The sequence below is a fragment of the Limulus polyphemus genome, unplaced genomic scaffold (assembly GCF_000517525.1).
Source record: "Limulus polyphemus unplaced genomic scaffold, Limulus_polyphemus-2.1.2 Scaffold22, whole genome shotgun sequence".
In the NCBI taxonomy this organism is placed as follows: Eukaryota; Metazoa; Arthropoda; class Merostomata; order Xiphosura; family Limulidae; genus Limulus; species Limulus polyphemus.
In genome coordinates this window covers 410493-431350 of record NW_013665632.1, presented here as the reverse complement: position 1 = coordinate 431350, position 20858 = coordinate 410493, and the positions used below count along the sequence as shown (strand labels likewise).

Sequence of the window (20858 nt, the reverse complement as noted above, 5' to 3'; positions counted from 1 at the left end):
CCTTCTCCCAAGCAGGGTGCAAAACATTTGCTTTTAGGAAATCAATCATTGGCTTCAAATCTTGGTCTTTCTCCTGTTCTGCTTTGATGTCTATATTTGGATCCCACTTCTGACACCAATTTGTTATGTCTCTGTTTGTTAATTAACTTCCCGTTACTTCGTTTCGACGAAACTTTAGCGACACAAGTATTTGCTTAATAAAACTGGTTTATTCTTTCCGAATATAACATTACCGATACACTCAACTTCAACAATCGCGCTAAACAAACGCTGTAACGTCTCTCGTGCTCTCTGACTGCAGTTCAATTACTCACTATCTACCCAGACATTACATTCCCCTCTTTTATATACCAGCCAACCCTATATCTAGTAAGAACTAGAACATTCGCCAAAGTACACGATAGTTCTAGAAACGTTGCGTCACAGTAGTCATGTGACTCGATGACGCAACAATACTAATACTAGTAGTGCTACTGTTACTAGTAATAGCATTGCATTTGAATAAAAAAAGAAATTATCATGAATGAGAAGTGAATTTATATTATTATTAGATGAAGTGAACGCAATCCAGTTAAAATTATTGAATTCCATGAGTGGTAACTATGTTCTTCTGTACGCTAGCAGTAGCAGTACTGCCGCTGCCAGTAGCTATGGCATGGAACTTACTTTGAAGTCGACTAGAAAAACAGTAGTAGTAGTATTACTATTAGTATGGTTTCTTATGATGAATATATGATCAGTCATATGGTTCTTCTTAATTAAAGTTTAGAAGTATTGATATTTTCCCCAATTTGGTGCATTTTTTTGTTTTTCGTTATTTACAAACAGCCCATTGGTGGGACTATGGTATGTTTATGCACTTATGGCACTAAAATCCAGGGTTGGATTCCCTGCAGTGGATGCAGCAGGTAGCCTAATGGGGCTTTGCTCTAAAACAGAAGAACAAACAAACAAATTTATCAAGCAAACAAAAGACACTATCCTTCAAGTTCAAGGCTGTACCTACAAACTCCCAAAGATAAGAAATGATTAATCCCACCCTTCAATTTCCAGGAAATCATCTGTTTTTTTTTTAAACTCATTCAAAACTAATCAACTTATTAGACATATATAATTGTTTTAACTGAAGGTTAGCCTGTTTTTTTCTAAATACATCCTTGTGTCTTATTATCTTCATAATGTAACATTAGAAGGACAATAAGGGGTACCTTGGCCCATCATTGCTATCCCATTCATTTTATAAAACACTTGTCTGCCTATATCTAACCCTCACTGCTTAAGTAGTCATGAAACAGTTGAATTTTCTCAATCTTGTTGCACCTACTACATTTCATATCTGATGGCAATCTATTCTAAAGGCTAACCAACCTGTTCAAAAATAAACTTCTCTAATTTGCAGACAATTTCTACCCTGCCAAATCTTAAATCTATGTCTCTTAGTCCTACCACTCATATCATTAAACATGAAAAACGGCGATGCATCAATTAAGTTTTTTCTTTATAATTATGAACACTTCAATCAGATCCCATCTGATCCTTCTTTTTCCATGAGAAAATAGTTTTAGGAACCTTAATCTGTCTTAATATGATAGCCTCTCCATCTGAGGAATCATCCTAGTATCCCTCTTTTTGAATCCTTTCTAACATCTTGGGTTCCTTATTACACATTAACACTGAACACATTAATATAGATGTAGCTTAACCAGAAATCTGTACAAAGAAATAATATATTCTTTTGACTTGTATTCAATGTCCTTTAGATATACAACCTAAAATCCTATTTGCTTTCCCACTGGTAACAACTCACTGCCTGTAAAGCTTAAGAGACTAATCAACTGAATCACTAAGATCCTTTTCGTCACATATAAACTCTGCAATGTTATGGAAAAGAGTATATGATTATTTCTCAAACTTCTGAAAAAACTTCAGTTCCAGTGAAAGAAGATTGCATTTACTTATTTCAGATTGTTGCAAGGGTAACCTGAACTACAGGCACAAAATTAAGTCTTCTGTGTAGCTTCAGATCCACTGAAAATTAAAAACATAAACCTAGTAAAAATGTGTAAGATTGAACTGTTATAAGAAGTACAAGTTCTGTTGAATATGAGATGTGATTACTTAAGTACATGATATACAATTTATAGGTGTTGTTTTTACATCTTTAATTGCTTTGGAGTAAATCGAGCCACTCAGTTGAATAGAGTTGGTTGGGATAAGGATATCACTTGGAATTAGTGAGATAATATCGGGGAGCATGGTAGCGATCCCAATGTAGGGATGGGTCTGATTAAAGATGGCAGTCTGTACATTACATGTAGTAGCATGTACACCAGGATGTCGGCAAAACCCAGTCAGCGAGATAGAGACAAAAAGCCCTTCACTAAACAAGTACAGAACTGCATCCAAAATTTGGCTAACCTTCCTTGACATCTAGAAAACAGGCTACAAAACATTTTCTTCTTCTCAGTCTGCTGCAACTTCTAAAACACTGTGTGCATACGACCAGTCTGTACACAACACTTCACTAGTCCCTAGGAAGTGCCTTTTTATACCTAGAGGAGCAAGTGATCCACGATAGGCTAGTTACAGCCCAAAGTACTAATCACGGTTTCTGATCAATAAGTCATTATGTGCATTATATGGAAGTAGATAATCTACCTTATACTCCTTACTACACTGTGCAGTATCTTAGTTATGACTTATCCTGCTTCAAGAACTAATGTGTACAGATTATATTATGGCTCCCTATAGAATAGAATTGAAAATTTTGGTAAAATGGTGCCTTCTACCTAGAAGTTAAGCCACAACCTCGACTCGTAAAAAGTGCAGAAACTAGTAACAAATAATTTTATTCAAAAATTGTTGGGATGTAGGAATGCAAAAAAGATCAGAAACTAGGGAACATTTGGGATGGGAGGAAAATCTATGTTACCCATTTGTGCATTCCACCACCTAACGTATATATGCATCCACCCTGTGAGTGTAGCATATGAGTGGTGAATGCAGGAATGGGTAATGCAGATTTCTCTCCTATCCAAAATGCTCTCTAGTTTCTGATTTTATTCCATTGCAACAAATTTAGAATAATATTTTTTGTTACTAGTATACTGAACTTGGTGGAAAGTTGTATATATGGGCTCGAAGCCTTAAAAAATCAGTTGGTAGTGTCACTCAAAGCACTAATGTGAGATAAGAGCCTGTTTAAGGCAGAGTTTTTCACTTTAAAATTGTTACAGCATGCTCACTGTTTCATGTGATTTTTTTTTCTTAAGCTTTGACAGTTCTATTAAGGCATATATATATATGGTGATGGTATCAAGCATGCTTTGGAGTGGTGTGTCTTCACTGTATAATTTTTATTACATTCTCAAGCTTCTTGTACTCATATTTTTAATACATTATACTTTTTCAAAGGTCAGACACTTTTATAAATTGTTTTTCTGTGGTATGATCACAATCATGTTGTATTCCTGTTACACTGTAGATGTTAGAAGGTGGATGAATGTGGAAAGTCATTTGACTAACCTGCTCTTGTATATTATGTCAAAGTGGAGGAAGATTCTACATGTTGCAGGTGTTCTTGTAATTCATATTTGAATTCAAGGAAAGAACTAGTAAAATTACAAAAAGTAGGTACAAACAGTAATGCTGAAAATTATATACCAAGTACTTCACACAACACAAGCCTTAAACTGTAGTCTGAAAGATTTACATGTGAAAAGTTAGATGACACTTGTACATTGCAATTTAAATTATAAATGTATGAAAGAAGGTGCAAACTCTTAGCGGGTAGGTGCTACTGTTATTTTTACAATAAGGTAATTTATACTCATAGAGATGGTGGGGTTTTCCAGTTTGTTCTGAAGTGACATTATTGAAATAATGTTAGATTCTCAAAGACTTGCAACTCCAGCACATAATAGATTTCACATTAACAATATTTTAGAGAAGTTAATATTTAAAACGCTTATTCACATTCTTTATTGTTTTCAAAATCATTATGAAAAATACTTGCCAGTTTATAGTTGTTGAATTATTACAATTTCATTTAAAAATAAAACTTGGATCAAATTATAAGTTCTCTCTCCTTGTAGCAACACCATCAGTAAAAAAGTGTTTAACTTTTCTATATTTCAGCTGTAATAAGAGATTAAGTATGCAAAAGCAAGGGTGCTAATTTATAGAATGCTTCACCTTGAATGTATAGTGTATTGATTATCAGACACTTTCCATGGTGAAATTATGATTGCAATTATTGTTTAAAGTAGTAATATATATTGAATATTTTTGAGAACTATCATGTTTATGTAATTTTAACCAAACAACTGTTTGGTATAAGTAACTGAATAGGTTTATAAAGCTCTTTTTATACTAGTTATCTGCTTATTCAGAATATGAAATATCATAAATGTTTTGAGTATGTTGAAGTAACTATAAATATGTCTTTACATTGTAATTCTTCAATTTTGTTTTTTGTTTTTTTTTAAGGAAAATTATGCTGCAATGAAAAATTTGGTTGACCAGTTGAAAACAAATATCCAGAAGGTTATAGAAGGTATAGATATACATAAATTATATTGTGCATCACACTTTTGTTTATCACTAAATAGACATGTAAATTATTAAGGGCAAATAATTAAAAATTTTGGCTTTTCCATTTGATGATCTAAGTCACTTTTTCCACAGAAACATTTATTGCAGAATAAATATTTAAAGTTACATATTTTCTTCTTGATAAACAGTATGAGAATAACTTTTATTTACAAATTTTTTATTTCTGTTTTTCTTTTAACTTTTTTTTTAAGTCCTTTATTAGACTAAATGAACAAAATGTTACCAATTAACTTATTGTACAATTCTTGTCATTTGTACTATTGCTTATATCAAGGAAATCTTTTATTTTCCTTATGCCTAATTCAACAAGTATAAATATTTTGAAACACTTAAGTTTTACTATGTTTGTGTTGCCACTGGTGAGTCAACAGAATTTTAAGATGCAAAATGCTGTTTTTAGCAGAATGTGTGGACATGAGTATAAATTGAAATTCCAAACACAAATCTAGTTAAAACTACTGATATCTAGCTTCTTTTTTTGTTCTGTTTGTTCAATAGGAGGAGGTGAAAAAGCAAAACAGTTGCAACTTTCTCGAGGTAAAATGTTAGTCAGGGACAGGATCAATAATCTTATAGACCCTGGGTATGTTTACTACTGTTCTCGTTTTTTTTTTTTATCCAAAAATATGTGACTTTAGATGGTTGTGAACTTCAATAAATGAATGATAGGTATAAAATATGTGGTATCATGAGAGGTAAACATTATAATACTTGTTTGTTACACAATTTGTCAAACCTTAGAAATTTATAAACAAGCATTCTTTCACTCTGACTTAACAGTTCTCTACAGTGTATGGCATTTGTTTTATAACTAGTTCAATGACTTAATTTGTTATTATCGACAGAATGCTGGGCTATTTGTATAATCTATCCGAGATTTTACTTCTTTTTTCAAATAAATTTATTATATATGGCAATGTTCATTTCCAATTCAGAATTGTGTTATTTGAGCAGCTGAGGATAGATTGTGACATGTTTAGCAAATAAAACTACTTATCAAAGTGAATTAATTATAACTTAACCTTTTTTTTAGAGTTCATTCTAATATGCTTTTGGAAAAACCTAGAATCTTTATGTACTTAAAATTTACCACCTTTTACAGATCTCAACCTGAACTTTTGAGGGCACTAGCAAATGATTCCTAGGTTTATTTTCATACTAGCAAATTTAGAACCGCTACTAGCAACAACATTATTCTTCTCTTGAAATTAAATAACTATATCATTTTATTTTGTGTATTAAATGTTAATAGATATGTATATATCATATTTATAAGTCCTTTACATTTGAAAAATAAATGCATGTGGGCTGTAAACAGCCATCAACAAACAGTCAATAGGGGCTGTTAGCAGGCTGATGCCACATCTCGATTCTTTGTTAACAAAATTGGACACTAAAAGTTAATTTGTATTGACTAAATTGTACTGTTTTACTGAGTAGAGTTTTACTGGCTAAGCTGAGACACGCACACAGCATACCACTGAACTATGACAACCTCCAACAATATGGTAGCCCTCATGTTATACAGAAAGTAGTTCATCAATTGCAATTAAGGTCATGATCAAATTTACTAAAACTCTTCTTGCTGGCCTGAATTTCCTAATAATTAATATCCAGTTTTGTATTTTAAAGCATTGACTTAATTTCTCAGTTACAAATATTTGATGTCTTTATATAACAATATAGTTTGAAAATGTATTTCTGTGCATGTAATATCGCTAGTCTATGTCAGTTAGAATTAAAGTATAAATGTCATAGCAGTCAACAGGGTCACACAAAGTTATTTGTGAGCTTGTCTGTGTATACAAATAGTTGATTGCCTGGCTAATCCATGACAAAATGACAATGAGCTCTGAATTTCCTGGTAAGAATAGAAGAACCAGTAGTGGACCCAAGACAGCGAACATCATTACAGATTTAACAGAAGCTCTAACAAGCCCTTGCGGAACTTATTTTATGGGTGCTTTTGACAGTCAGTGTGATGATACCTGCCAAACTTGAAGGACTGACTTGTATCTATAAATCTACTGTCTTCTTTTTTTTTAATAGTTTTGAATATCAAAGCTTATTTTACTTACAGTTAACAGTTTTTATTTTAACTATTTCACAAACGTCAATAAAATATTTCAGTGCATTTAGGCCTCAAATGCCTAGATCAACATATTCTAATGTAACCCACTGCTAATAGTTCACAAATTATTAAAGCCAATTGACCTAAAAATTGTATTAATCATTCATGCATTAAGAGGAATCTATAAAAACAGCTGAATTTTGGATGAAGAAGATGTGTTGAAACAGCTTTTTAGTAGTTTTTTTTTTAAAGAAATTTGTCTTTGTTAGCTATTAATGATCAAGGAAGCTTCAGATGAAGTACATAACAAGACTTGTATTATGAAAACAGATTTAAAAGGGTCTTTTCAATTAAGCCTGCATAACAAAAGTAGGGTTATGTATTTTTCTGAGATAAACTAGAAAGCACAAAGCAGATCCTGAGGCATGAAAACATAACCAGTAGCATGCTCCGTGAAATTTTGAAACTAAGATGACAAGTTTGTGTGTAGGTTTGCAGAAAGTAAAAAATATACTTTATAATGATGACAATTATCTCTTAAAGTTGATAGGTAAAAGGTATTATAAAATCATTAAATGAATAAGTAGAAAAATTCGAAGGTAATAAAATAAATTAGACTTTTCGAGAAAAAACATTTCAAAATGTTCCTGTAATTGTCATTAACCAACAAGCTTGTTTCTGGCTTCAAAAAGAGTGTTTGTTTGAAATGTTGCCTAGTTGATAAATTATTACCATAGCTTTTAAGGTGATTTTTTTTCTCATAAAATCAGTAGTTATACCTGTTATACTACTACTTAAACTAATAAAACTTAATTGTAGATCATTTTCAGCCTATGGCTTAAAAGAGAATTCAAAACTTAAAGAAAAGTTTGGCAGATTAATTTTTAATAAAGGACTAATTTGGGATTGATAAGACTTGAAAAAAAACTGAGGATAACCACTTCATCTGTAACCCAGTGGAATAAAGAGTTGATTGCAAAATTAACATTGTATTTTCTTAAAGGCTTCTGATCTTAATTTTTTTTTGAAGCACAGCATTTTGCACATAAAAATGACAGCCTAACATAAAAGACTTGTAATTATCATTGATAGTCCTGTTGATCAAAATATGTTTGAGAAGTGATTGTGTGTTCTAAATTAATTATTAATTAGGTGAATAACTAAAGCTGTGGAAAATGAAGTAGAATATTTGAATTGATGAAACAAATGAACCGACACTGTAATATTGTAAAAAGGTGTAAAGGAATTGTTTACTGAAGACTGAAATCTAAAAGATTTTAGAAAGGATACATTAGATTCTTAGTAAAGCAAATTCTAGTTTGACAAACATTTATAATACAAAAGGGAGACTACTGGCTTAAAGATCAGTGCCTAGTAGATGACTATATGAAATGCTTTTTTTTAAACTGAATTTCATAAGTGGTATATTGAAAAGAGTTGTTTATGAAGATAGTTGTGCAATAAAAAGTAAATCATTATTAGCTGTTTTTTTTATGAATTTTGTTAAATTTAAACTTCAACTTGTGCATTGATGTGTAGTAGTTATATGTGTTATTAATAACTGATTGAAAAATTAGTTTTGGATGGGATTTTAGATCTCCCTTTTTAGAACTGTCCCAGCTGGCTGCTTGGGATATGTATGGTGATGAAGTTCCTTCTGCAGGAATAATTACTGGCATTGGACGAGTTTGTGGGTAAGAAAATGTGAATAAGACAGACCAATTTTTTTTTCAAATTTGTAGTATATTCCACCATCAATAAAACTCTTCCTTATGCTTATAAATGATTGTTTGCCTAACTGTTATTAATGTACATGATATTGTGTACTCATCTCTACTTAAGAATTTATACTTGAAATAAAAGTACTCCTGACCAGCTAGCACGATCATAAGCTTCTATTGAAGTAAAACTAAGAAATGTAATTCTATATACAATAGAAATTAGAGTAAAAATCTCAAAATATCAATAAGATTGACATTTCAGTTTTTAGCTATTCAGCTTTATTAGCAGAACCACTATTCTTATTAGTGAAAAGCTTTTACCTTTTATATGAAGTATATCTTTGTTCTGATTACACAGAGTTGAGTGCATCATTGTAGCAAATGATCCAACTGTGAAAGCGGGAACTTATTATCCTATAACTGTGAAGAAACATATTCGTGCTCAAGAAATAGCCAGACAAAACAACTTGCCGTGTATATATCTAGGTCAGTACTGAAAATTTGTCAAATTATGAGCTTATAAAAAGTTTTTAATCCTATTACAACCAGTGAGCACATTTTATGTGTCGACTGCACACCTGCATATCATATTTCAGATTTTAAGTAAATATAATGATTGTGACTGTATTTCAACAGTTTTAGCTCAAAAATATTTCAGAATTGATATGTATTAGAATTTACATTTTGTCATATTGTAACATTTATATACTGAATTTACAAAGAAAAATTAAAAAATGTTCAAACTTGAATTTCTGTACAACTTTCAGAAATATTGACTATAGATGACACTCTTAATTATTTTTTTAGAATTTTCTACCTATCTCTTAGCACAGGTTTATATTTATGAAGAAACTATCATTCCTTGCAAATATAAGTATCCATGTTTTGTTTCTAATGCTAAAAATTGGGTTTTGATACCCAAGGTGGACAGAGCACAGATAGCCCATTATGTAGCTTTGCCCTTAAGAACAAACAAAATTCTCATATGATTTTTCTTCTCTTTCACTGATTCTATTGGTAGAGCTGCTCATTCTCGACCTTTTATGATCTCACAGCATAAATAATGAAGCTCAGCATTCAAAATAGCTATAGATGTAGTGTAAATACCATTGGACAGAACAGATTTTAAACTATTTAGATCAGTATAGAGTGAATAAAGTGTAATGAGATGTAATTTATGGTTATGTAGGATGTGACAAAACAGAACTACTGCAGAAAATACAGAATCTAATGGGAAGTTTAGAAGACTTGGTAACAAATCACAGATCTGCAATTTTTTATAGTTTCTTTAGATGTTCTATTTATTCCTGAATGTTTTCATGTTAAGCTTAGTTAGGTTTAGTTAGTACTGAAGTTGATAGCAAAATTTTTCAAGGACTCGTATCTTTATTTATTGAATGTTGTTTTTAAGTTTACCATATATGAACAATGCACTTAAATTCAAGAACTTATTTATTGAAAAGGAGCTATATTTAGTAAATATACATTTGATTCAATCAAGATTATTGTCATCAAAAATTAGTCCTCCTGAATGTGTTTGCTTCCATTTAGTAGTGAGTAGGGTGGTGGTGTTCTGCTGACGTTGATGACGTGTAATCCTCCAATCATGCACTCCACCTCCATGCAGTGGGTCCTGTAGCTTGATGTTGCACATAGCTTCTGTGCAGTTCTATCCGGACAGTGAGGTTGCTTATATTTTATGGATGCAATCCACTTCCATGCAGTGGGACCCGGAGGTTGCTATTGCACTCCAGCCTTTGTGCAGTCCTATCCAGAAGATGAAGTTGCTTTAGAATAGATCCGTCACATTGCTGTTCATCCTTTTGATTGGGATCCCTCATCCTACCATCACCTGGATGTCAGTTCCCAGTGAGTGGTTCTGGATTAAAGCTGGACCAATCAACAAAAAAAGAGTTGTTACCCAGTTTTAGTGTTTATATTTCATCACATCACATGCTATCATATATTTATATGATAGCTTACAAAAAATCCTAATGTATGTTAAAGACTTTAGAGGCACTGTTTCTGTTCTTTCCTCAGCTATCAATCCATGATTGAAATGTTTACCTATCAAAAGTTCATTAAAGAAATATGAAAAAACAAACTTATGTACTCATACAAAAAATATATGTGTGTGTGTGTGTATTTTTATATTTTTCAGTAAAGTGCCATTGATAGAAATATTTGACAAACTAATTTCTATTTTGTTGTTTCTAATCAGTATTTTATTTGTATGTTTATGTTAACAAGCCTAAACTGCAGTCTGTTTTTCATAATTAATTTTGTGTATTTAACATTTTTGGTAAGGGCATTTAAGAAATATGTAAAAATGATTAACAACACAATAACATATGTGCTAAAAAAGTCTTTATTTTTGTTTCAGTTGATTCTGGTGGAGCAAATTTGCCCCATCAGGCAGAAGTATTTCCTGATGTTGGTCATTTTGGACGAATCTTTTATAATCAAGCAGTTCTATCTTCTATGGGAATTCCACAGGTAAGATTTCACTTAACCTTATTTTTTCTCACTACATTTTTAATAAACATCCCTTAATTCTTCATTGATGAATGTTCCTCTGAAGTATTTACTATTTATGCTCTGTTAATGGTGTTATTTTGTATTCTTTTGTATAAAAGGATATTAGAGATGGAAATATCTTTTTCTTAAAATACTGCTGTTGGTTTAGCAATCAGATTAATTTCTTGTGAACAATAAAGGTTTACAGTTTCTTTCATATCTAACTAGGGTTTACAAGTTTCTAAAGTTTTAGTAATTCTCGTACCATAAAATATTATTAAAATTGTATATTATTCAAACAAAATAATAAAATAGTATTATAAAAAGTTGCTTAAGTGGTTCCAAAAATTATTAAACAACTTAAAGTTTATTTCTTACCTTTTTCATTTTGTATTAAGAGTTAATATTAAATACAAAAAATTCTGTTAACATACACAAACCACCCATTTTTTAAACTTTAAACCCATGTTTCACTCTTCAAAAATATATACTTGGTTTCATTTCAAGTCTCAAGTAGTTCGTGCAAACTAAGAATTAGTTGTGTATTACATGTAGAAGTGTTTCTTAAAGTTAAGTATAGTGTGTTGAATTCCCTAATTGTTTTAAAAGTTACTAAACCTATAACCAGTAAAACTCAATAGATGATAGTGTAAAAAAATATCTACAAACAAGGTGGGTGTAGTAATAGTTGTAGTAGTAGTAGTAATAGCTAGGTTAATACTAAAAATGAAATAAGTGAACATAAAACATATTTGTTAAAAATGAGTCAGATTTATATATTTATTGTGGTAAAATGCTCTTCTTCTAGCAAGAAATTCTTCCATGTTATCTGTATGTGATTAGAGATAAAAGAATGTATATATATATATATATATATATATATATAACCTGAAGACCACGAAACTTGTATTAAGTGAGGGCTGGAGTGATGTATTTCTGCTTATTTTTAATATCATACATTGACATGATACTTACTGTCAGTTTCAAAGTTTTAATACCACAAATTGGTAACATTTTCAGGTAGATATTCGACAACTTTTAGTCTCTGTGCCCTGATGTAGTAAGATCATTGTTTCTTAGAACTTGTTAGCCATCTGTATATGGGCTCGGTTGATTTCACTGACCTTGTAACCACCATATAACAGTGAAAATATACGTGCTATAACTCTGAATGTACGAAGTTTATTATAACAAAGAATTTTGCAATTTTTTAATAAAGAACTTTTACTAAAGATTTGACTGTGAATTTACAAAGCATTTACTGAGTCTGTGTGAATGAAAAGTGGTATTTATGTTAAGAATAAAATACTTATTTTCATCATACAGTTTTCATATTTCATTTGTGTAATTTTAGTTTGTTTGTTGTAAAACTTAATCTCTTGTTTTCTTTATCCTTTATCTTTAGTGTACAGTGAAATGAAAAGTTGGAAAAAAATGAAATAAAATGAATAAAAATGTTTATTCTATGAATACATAATTGACTTGAGAGTTTCAAATTACTTATCTTCATAATTTCAACTGTTTACCTTTTCACATCTGTTTTCTTTTAATTTTATTGTCATTGCCAGGTTTTATTCTGTGATAGCAGTTTACCACTCCATGAAAAGTAATGAATCACAGCAGAAGCCCATATCTATTTCCCACCCATACATAAAGTAAAGAAATCACTCAAGTTATGCTCATGAGCTAAATTGAGATTGCATTCCTATTTCATGGAAATTTTAAATTATTTTTTTTACCTAACTTAAGAAGTTTTCTCTTTTTTTATTTTCATTTTAGTTACTTTTGTTAAAATATATATATAAAACAATAAATAAAAGATGTACATAAAAACAAGAAATTTAGCACTTACTTCAAGTTCCAGGCCTTTTGCTCTTGGATGCAGATCTATGCTTAATCCCAATTTATTCTTGCTAATCTGGTTGTCGAAAAAAGTAATTTTAGAACATAAAAAATATCAGTCACTAGAATAAAACGTCCAAACCTACTATAATATATCTATCTTTCTAAGCTATAAATAGGTTTAAAAAATTATGTAGCTGTTCAGAGTTGATAAACAACAATGAAAGACAAAAAAATGTAAGGCCATCTATTTGCATATGTCTCACCAAAAAGAAACAATTGCAGTAAGCTTTATGTACAGAAAAATATACAATGTTTTGCAAGACAGATTATTAATATCTCAACAAATCGGGAAGGTAGAAGTTTTAAATTTTATATCATTGCTTGTAATTATGTATATTTTTTGTTTTTAATTCACTGGACACTTTGGCAGTAGTATTATTCAAGATATAAAATCTAAAGGAAATAATTCGGAGTACAGATTGGACACATGGTATGAAAATTAAGAATTTTTTAAATATTTTCTTTGAAAGTAAGACATTAAAACTTAGATTATATGAACTATGCTTTAATGCAAATTTTACTGACATACATCGATAATTAAGATGTGAATGTAACATTGTAAAAGGTTGTTAAATGCTCACTTTGACCCAGCCGTATGCATAAAGTTAAATAGATTTCTTTAACATATGATGTGTATGTGTGTTTTTCCTATTTCCATTCTTATTATTCCTTTTTCTTTAAATTATTTAATTTTTTATAGCTTGCAGTAGTTTTAGGTAGTTGTACTGCTGGTGGTGCCTATGTACCAGCAATGGCAGATGATAGTATCATTGTACGACGTCAAGGGACAATTTTCTTGGGAGGACCACCTTTGGTGAGTTAAAATAACCTTCTTCTTTTTTTACTTGGCTATACTTAGTAAATGAAAAAAAAAATCATTTTAGTGAGAGGCTTTAATATTAAAGGTTTTTATTGTTGAGCTAATATGTTCTCTGTTGAAGTCTAAATTGACCATTTGTGAGGTTTATACTATATATTACATGAATACAAAAAAATAATGAATACAGAGTATTTGAAAAAAATTGCCAAATTAAAAAATTAAGCTTATAACTAAGAAAAAGTATTTTGAGTATTATTATCAACTTCTAATCAGAGCAAGCTACCTACTTATAGCTGGTAATGAGTATAACTGCTTACATACACTTTTCTCACTTACTTATGAAGGTTAAATTGTATTCTTTCATCAATTGGATACCCTCACTGTTAATGATATTTTAGACACCCAGTGACTCAATGGTAAACCTGATGGTTTATAACATATACATTGGTTTTAGCTTTGTGTTCGATAACAAACAAAAAGTATTTTCTGCCATAAATCCAATAATACCACAAGGTTTGGCCAGCATAGGAGATTTAGGTTAGTTTTTGCTTCTTTTATGAATTTTTGTTAAGATTATTGTTATTGAATTATAAAAAACAATGGCAACCTCTCATTCTTTTCTTTTAATACAGAAAATATTTGGAAATAAACATACTAACAAACAGTTGAAAGCAACACATGTTTTGATTTCTTTCATTCTGTACTAGTTGTGATAGCAAAATGTAAAAGTCACATTAGAAGAAAATGACTTGTACTTTGTAATGTAGGCTTATATGTTTTTATATCACTGGATTGTAGAAACCTGAATGTTAAATTCATCTGAAAAAAAGGTTAAGTAGTTGGTTGGCAGTTGCTTCAGGATAGTTTTGCAACCAACAGTTTGAATGGTGTTTTATTCTCTCTCCAGTCAGTAATAATAATAATAATATAATTTTATTATCAGATGCCATCCTTTAAATATAGGAAAACCTATAAATGGATTTTTACACCATGGTATAACCCTTTTTGTATTTGTGAACCACCATTAACTAATTGTTTACATTTGTGTGTGATAGCTGACATCTCATGATATATACAAACTTGTGTTCTTACATGTAACACTTTTTTGTATTTACATTCTACATATTGTTTGGTTGGTCTGATGACAAACTTAGGTTTGGGAATAAAAACTTGCAAATAAATAAATAAAAATAAACTTGATGTAAACCTGTTTATAGGTGTTCCAACAATGATATTATTAGTTAAAGTAAATGCCAACTACCATGTGAGTATAATAGAGTTTAGTTACATAACAAATGTATACTCATTGAATGTTCTGTGAATGTGTTTCTCGCATAAAAAAATTTCAAAAATCATTGCAACAGGAGGACTAATTTCATATATACTAGCTGGGGTATGTATTAAGAAAGCAAATATTGTATACAGAACAATGTTAGGTATTATTCCCCTTCCTCTTTTCTTTTGTTGTTAAATTTCAAAACAACCTCATTAGATGCTAATTGCATACTCTGCTTTGTGGAAAGTAATAATTAACTCATTTAACTGGTTAAGTAATTGTGTCTTTAAATTCAAAGTTAAGAGCCTATAAGTAAAATGGAAATGTGCACTATTTCAGGTCATTTTTTATTTCCCTTCTCAGGCAAAAATCCTCAAACAAATTAGCCCATTTATACCATCAGACAATTTCTGGTTATCATACAGAAAATGCAGTAATTTAGCCAGCTAACTCAAGATGATGGATGCTAATACATACATAATGGATCATCTTTACAGTAAGATGATCTCATCATGTCTAGTAACAAATATTAGATAATATTGTACTTTATATAAGAGCATCTGTAATTTTGGTGCCCTAGGCTTTGCATTCTGCGTATTGTCACCACTATTTCAAGACAAGTTGAGTGTAATAGTGAACTGAGTAAACGTTTTTTTTGCAACAAGAATAAAATGTGTATATTATAAAATAATAAGGTAAAAGCAGCCACAGGAGAAGACATTTCAGCAGAAGAGCTGGGAGGAGCAGACTTGCATTGCAGGTGATCTTTTAAAATTACTCTGTTTTTATGAAACTTAAATGATATATTTATTATTATTTTCTAACTGTAATACACACAATTAAGTTTCTGAAATAATGTTAAATATAATAATTAGAAATGAAATTATTTGTTTTTTTGCAGCTTTTCTAGAATTTATTTAACCAAGATTACAGTTCATGGTTAAGATTCCTTTTATTTTTGCATCAGCATGTTAATAATCAGCTTAAAATATCTATCAATAAAGATTAGGAAAAATTATGATTTTATGCATTGAATTCTCCACAAGAATCTTTTCAGATATTTTAAATACTGATTCTCATTAAATTAGCCACAATCGCAGGTTTGAATTTCTTTGTCCCACCCAACATGCTTGCCCTTTCAGCCATAGGGGCATTGTAATGTGATGGTCAATCCCACTATTCATTGGTAAAAAAACAGTAAGAGTTGGTAGTGGGTGGTGATGACTAGCTGCCTTCCCTCTAGTCTTTCACTGCTAAATTAGTGACAGCTAGCCCTTGTGTTGCTTTGCGTGAAATTTATAACAAACTAAACCAATTAGCAACAAAGCTTTTTATTTCTTTATTGGTTGTGTACAATGATGAATATATATACCTATGAATAAAAATATTCTAAATATATCAGTGGCTGTAGTTATTTATGGGGGTTTTACAGGCGTTCTGGTGTGACAGATTATTATGCACAAGATGATCTTCATGCCTTGCATCTTGCCCGTAGGATAGCAGCAAACTGGAACAAAATGAAAAAACCTAATGTGAGTTAAATTTCATAACAAAAATTTCATTTTGATGAACCTTCAAGTTATACTTAAACCTGTAACAAACTCGATAGTTAACTATTGATTTTTCAATTTTTAAGTCCTGCATTCAGTTAAATCACTGAATGGTTTTTTTGTATGAATTGCACTGAGCATAAGATTTATAGGTGTAGTTATTCTAAAATTGACAGTTACATAGTTATATGAAGGGTTTTGAAGAAGGTTAAGGATTGAATATGTGAGCTGTTTGCTACTATTTTTTGTAAGTCCTTGAATAGTGGGCAGGTGCCAGAGGTATGGAAGTTGGCTAATGTATCTCTTTTCAAGGGAGTTGATAAAAATTGTTAGGATAGAATTGGATAGAAGAAAGTAGAGGGTTGTTATAAATGGTGTTCCATCAAACTGGATTAATGTCATAATTAGGGTACCTCAGGACTTTAAATCTTTTTTCACTTACAACAATGACATAGATGAAGGAATAGTCAATAAATTACTTAAATTTGCAGATGATATTAAAGTCTTGAGTGTTGCTAGCTGTAAAGAGGATGCTGCTGAATTTAAAAAAAAAATTAGATCATTTAGTGAGTTGAGCAAGTAAATGGCATGTGGGCTTTAATTATAATAAATGCAAGATAATATATGTGAGTTATCAAAATTTGAATTATAAGTATAATTTTATGGGAATAACCTTAACAGTATCATGAAAGAAAGGGATCTTTGTGTAATAGTTAATCAGTCTTTTAAGCTACCCAAGCAGTGTGCTGTTGCGTGTGGTAGGGCAAATAGATTTTAGGTTGTATCTGCAGAAATATTGAATTTCAAGTCTAAAAGAGGTTATCATTTCATTTTGTAGGTCATTGGTTAGGCCTCATTTGGAGTATTGTGTTCAGTCTTGGGCTTCTTTCCTTAGGAAGGACATTGAATTGTTGGATTGGGTTCAGAAGAGGGCTACTAGAATGGTACCTGGGTTGGAGGGGTTGACAAAAGAGGTTTACTAAACCTCTAGGTTAGCGATTGGACTGTATTGACTCTTTGGGCTATGTACCAAACATGAGGCACGATGTTTACATGTTGAATCAAACTGAATGATCAACTAGAAAAATTAAAGATATTCAAAATATTGTTATATTGAATTAGTAAATATGTTTGTTGCTGAATCATTCCTAAAGTGGAGAAACTAGTCAAAAGCAATACTTTCAGTGTATCATTTGTTTTGTTGGAATATACAAAAATTACTTACCCTGAGAATTCCTTAAAAATATCTCTGTTTTTGTTTTTTTACCTTTTGAATTATAATATTAATTTTGCTCAACTACACATTTGAATTATTAGTTACAGTGTGTTACCTGATCTGTGTACAGGTAACATTCACAGAACCTGAAGATCCAATCTACCCTGCTGATGATTTGTATGGTTTTGTGGGAGACAATCTTAAACGAACCTTTGATGTGAGAGAGGTAAATCTAGCATTTCAGATTTGTCTTAGGATTTTGTTGATAAATGTCATATTACTTTATACTTAGCAAACAAATTCCATAAAATATTTGTTTTATAATGTCTGATAGCTCTTTGATTTAATTGTTGGAAATACATATTTTGATAAAAACTGAAGAAAAAATCATTACTTTTGGCTCGAACGTTTAGTGTTCATCCTCAAATTATTGTCTTATGTTTACACTGTACACTATTGGTATGGTACATAAGTTGTATTGTATAGTTTTGTGTTATTGACTGACCAAAAACTGGGTGAAATCACTTATTTTCATAGTGGTAATAGTGCAAAAACAAAATGGAGTCCACATGAATCCCATCAATAATTTTATGGTTAAAATTTCAGACATAAAGATACCTTGTATGTACTAATATAATGGAAGTTTTGCTAACATTTTACTTTTATATATAGTTTAATTATCATCATCATTGATGCAGTTATTGAACATGTCTATACATTATAAAGATAGTTTTAAAACATCAACTATTCACACATTCTGAAGATGGTTGTAAAGGGTATGCTGTTCACACATTCTAAAGATGGTTGCAAATGACCAGCTATTCATGCATAGCCAAGAAGGTTACAAATAATCAGCTATCTACATATAACCAAGAAGGTTATGAATAATCAGCTATCTACATATAACCAAGAAGGTTATAAATAATCAGCTATCTACACATAACCAAGAAGGTTATAAGTATCAGCTATCTACACATAACCAAGAAGGTTATAAATATCAGCTATCTACACATAACCAAGAAGGTTATAAATATCAGCTGTCTACACATAACCAAGAATGTTAAATTTCAGCTGTCTACACATAACCAAGGTTATAAATATCAGCTGTCTACACATAACCAAGAAGGTTATAAATAATCAGCTGTCTACACATAACCAAGAAGGTTATAAATATCAGCTGTCTACACATAACCAAGGAGGTTATAAATATCAGCTGTCTACACATAACCAAGAATGTTATAAATATCAGCTGTCTACACATAACCAAGAATGTTATAAATATCGGCTATCTACACATAACCAAGAATGTTATAAATATCAGCTATCTACACATAACCAAGAAGGTTATAAATATCAGCTATCTACACATAACCAAGGAGGTTATAAATATCAGCTATCTACACATAACCAAGGAGGTTATAAATATCAGCTGTCTACACATAACCAAGAAGGTTATAAATATCAGCTGTCTACACATAACCAAGAAGGTTATAGATATCAGCTATCTACACATAACCAAGAAGGTTATAAATATCAGCTGTCTACATATAACCAAGAAGGTTATAAATAATCAGCTATCTACACATAACAAAGTAAGTTGTAAAGGGCTAGCTGTCCACACATTCTAATAATGGTTGTAAATGTTTACTTATTTACAAATACTAAAGATGGTTGTAAGTGGCTACCTAGGAAAATGTTTTTAACCTGTGGTTACAGAGTATCAAGGACAATATTTTATACAATAATTTTGACAACATGTAAGCATCAAACAAATATCAAATCTGTATGACAGATAGCAGTACATCACAGTTTTGTTAAATATAAAATGAACATTTATTGTCTGTAATTCATCTGTACTTTACTGTAGCTGCTGGTTTATACATCAGTACTGAACTTGGTAAATATATTTTATGTTTAATACAAAATTCCACAAATTAAAATTACTACATTGTTCTTTCGTAATGGAATCTCAGTGAAGTTAGCAGAAATTAGATCAAATAATTGTATAAATATATTGAAGAAAATATTTCCAAATAACTAAGCAGAATTAGAGTAATAATCAAACAATACAGAACTAATCCAGTGTTAAACAATCCAGCTGTGTGTGTGCACTACCCTTACTAATAATTATCTCTGCATGGTTGGCATAATTTTTTTTTATACATCCATTTGCACTCTTTCATAGAGAAAGAAATTTTGAGACTGTAATTTTACAGCAAGACTTATCGTTTAACATTCGGGTTTTGTTTGTACCAAGTCCCATCTTTCTAACATGCCACATCACCAACTGAGCCCAACTGATGTGGTTCAAAACTGCATCACACAGCTGATTGTGGTATGGAATTTGTTATCCACTACAAGCATATAAGTATTATATTTCAGGATTTTTGTGTACACCACAAGAGAAGGAAATTACGAGAAATACTGCATTGCAGCATGATGTAAAATGTAATTATTTTCAACAATTTTTGAATTAACTTAGAAATTTCTTTAAGAAGCATGCTGGACACATTACTGAGGTGACAGAAAAAAAGCATAGGATAGCCTGCAGTAACCATTTAATAAGATCAATTTCATGCTATCACTCTGAAAGAATTGCACCAGGCACAGGTACAAATTTTATTCTATAATGAGATGTGTTGTATACATTCCTGTGAAAATCATTTTATTTCTAAATAACACTAACTATAGCAATTCAGGCTTATGCTCATTGTTATGTAGCTCTGGTAGTGAAATAAGATCAGTTGCTCCAACTGTGTGATAAATAACAATGTATAATTGCAGTTTTGTTAAAATATTTTCAAAAAAGTATGAGTTCTTATATAAACAACTGTAAAAAACTCAAGTTATACTCTTTAATAATTTACATAATAATGTAAGTATTTATTTTAAAATGACACTGAATCAGAAGACTATTGGGAACATTTTATTTATGTTACCTCAAACGTGCCACGTGTGGACATGCATTGTCGTGGAGAAGAAGAATGCCTTTCCAATTAATGAGTGAAGGGTGTTACTGATGAAGGGCTTAATTTAAATGTTCCAGTTGCTGATTATAGATCTCTGCATTGAAAATTCACTGTGGATTGAGGAGATGGAAATGAATTACTCCTTTGATGTCCCACCAAATGCAAAGCATCACTTTCTGCAGATGGAGTTCAAGTTTTG

General features: G+C 30.8%; 1 protein-coding gene across 1 annotated transcript in view; it reads left to right on the top strand.

Moving 5' to 3' along the window:
• The first annotated feature begins 4487 nt into the window (after positions 1 to 4487).
• LOC106458415 (methylcrotonoyl-CoA carboxylase beta chain, mitochondrial-like) overlaps positions 4488 to 20858 on the top strand; it is a 32092-nt gene continuing 15721 nt past the window's right edge. Inside the window, exons 1-9 of the mRNA XM_013917932.2 lie at positions 4488 to 4555; positions 5113 to 5197; positions 8281 to 8379; positions 8765 to 8892; positions 10790 to 10902; positions 13529 to 13642; positions 15620 to 15684; positions 16357 to 16456; positions 17821 to 17916. Coding sequence (XP_013773386.1) covers positions 4504 to 4555; positions 5113 to 5197; positions 8281 to 8379; positions 8765 to 8892; positions 10790 to 10902; positions 13529 to 13642; positions 15620 to 15684; positions 16357 to 16456; positions 17821 to 17916 — 852 coding nt within the window. The 5' untranslated portion in view covers positions 4488 to 4503. The remainder of the gene's footprint in view (positions 4556 to 5112; positions 5198 to 8280; positions 8380 to 8764; positions 8893 to 10789; positions 10903 to 13528; positions 13643 to 15619; positions 15685 to 16356; positions 16457 to 17820; positions 17917 to 20858) is intronic.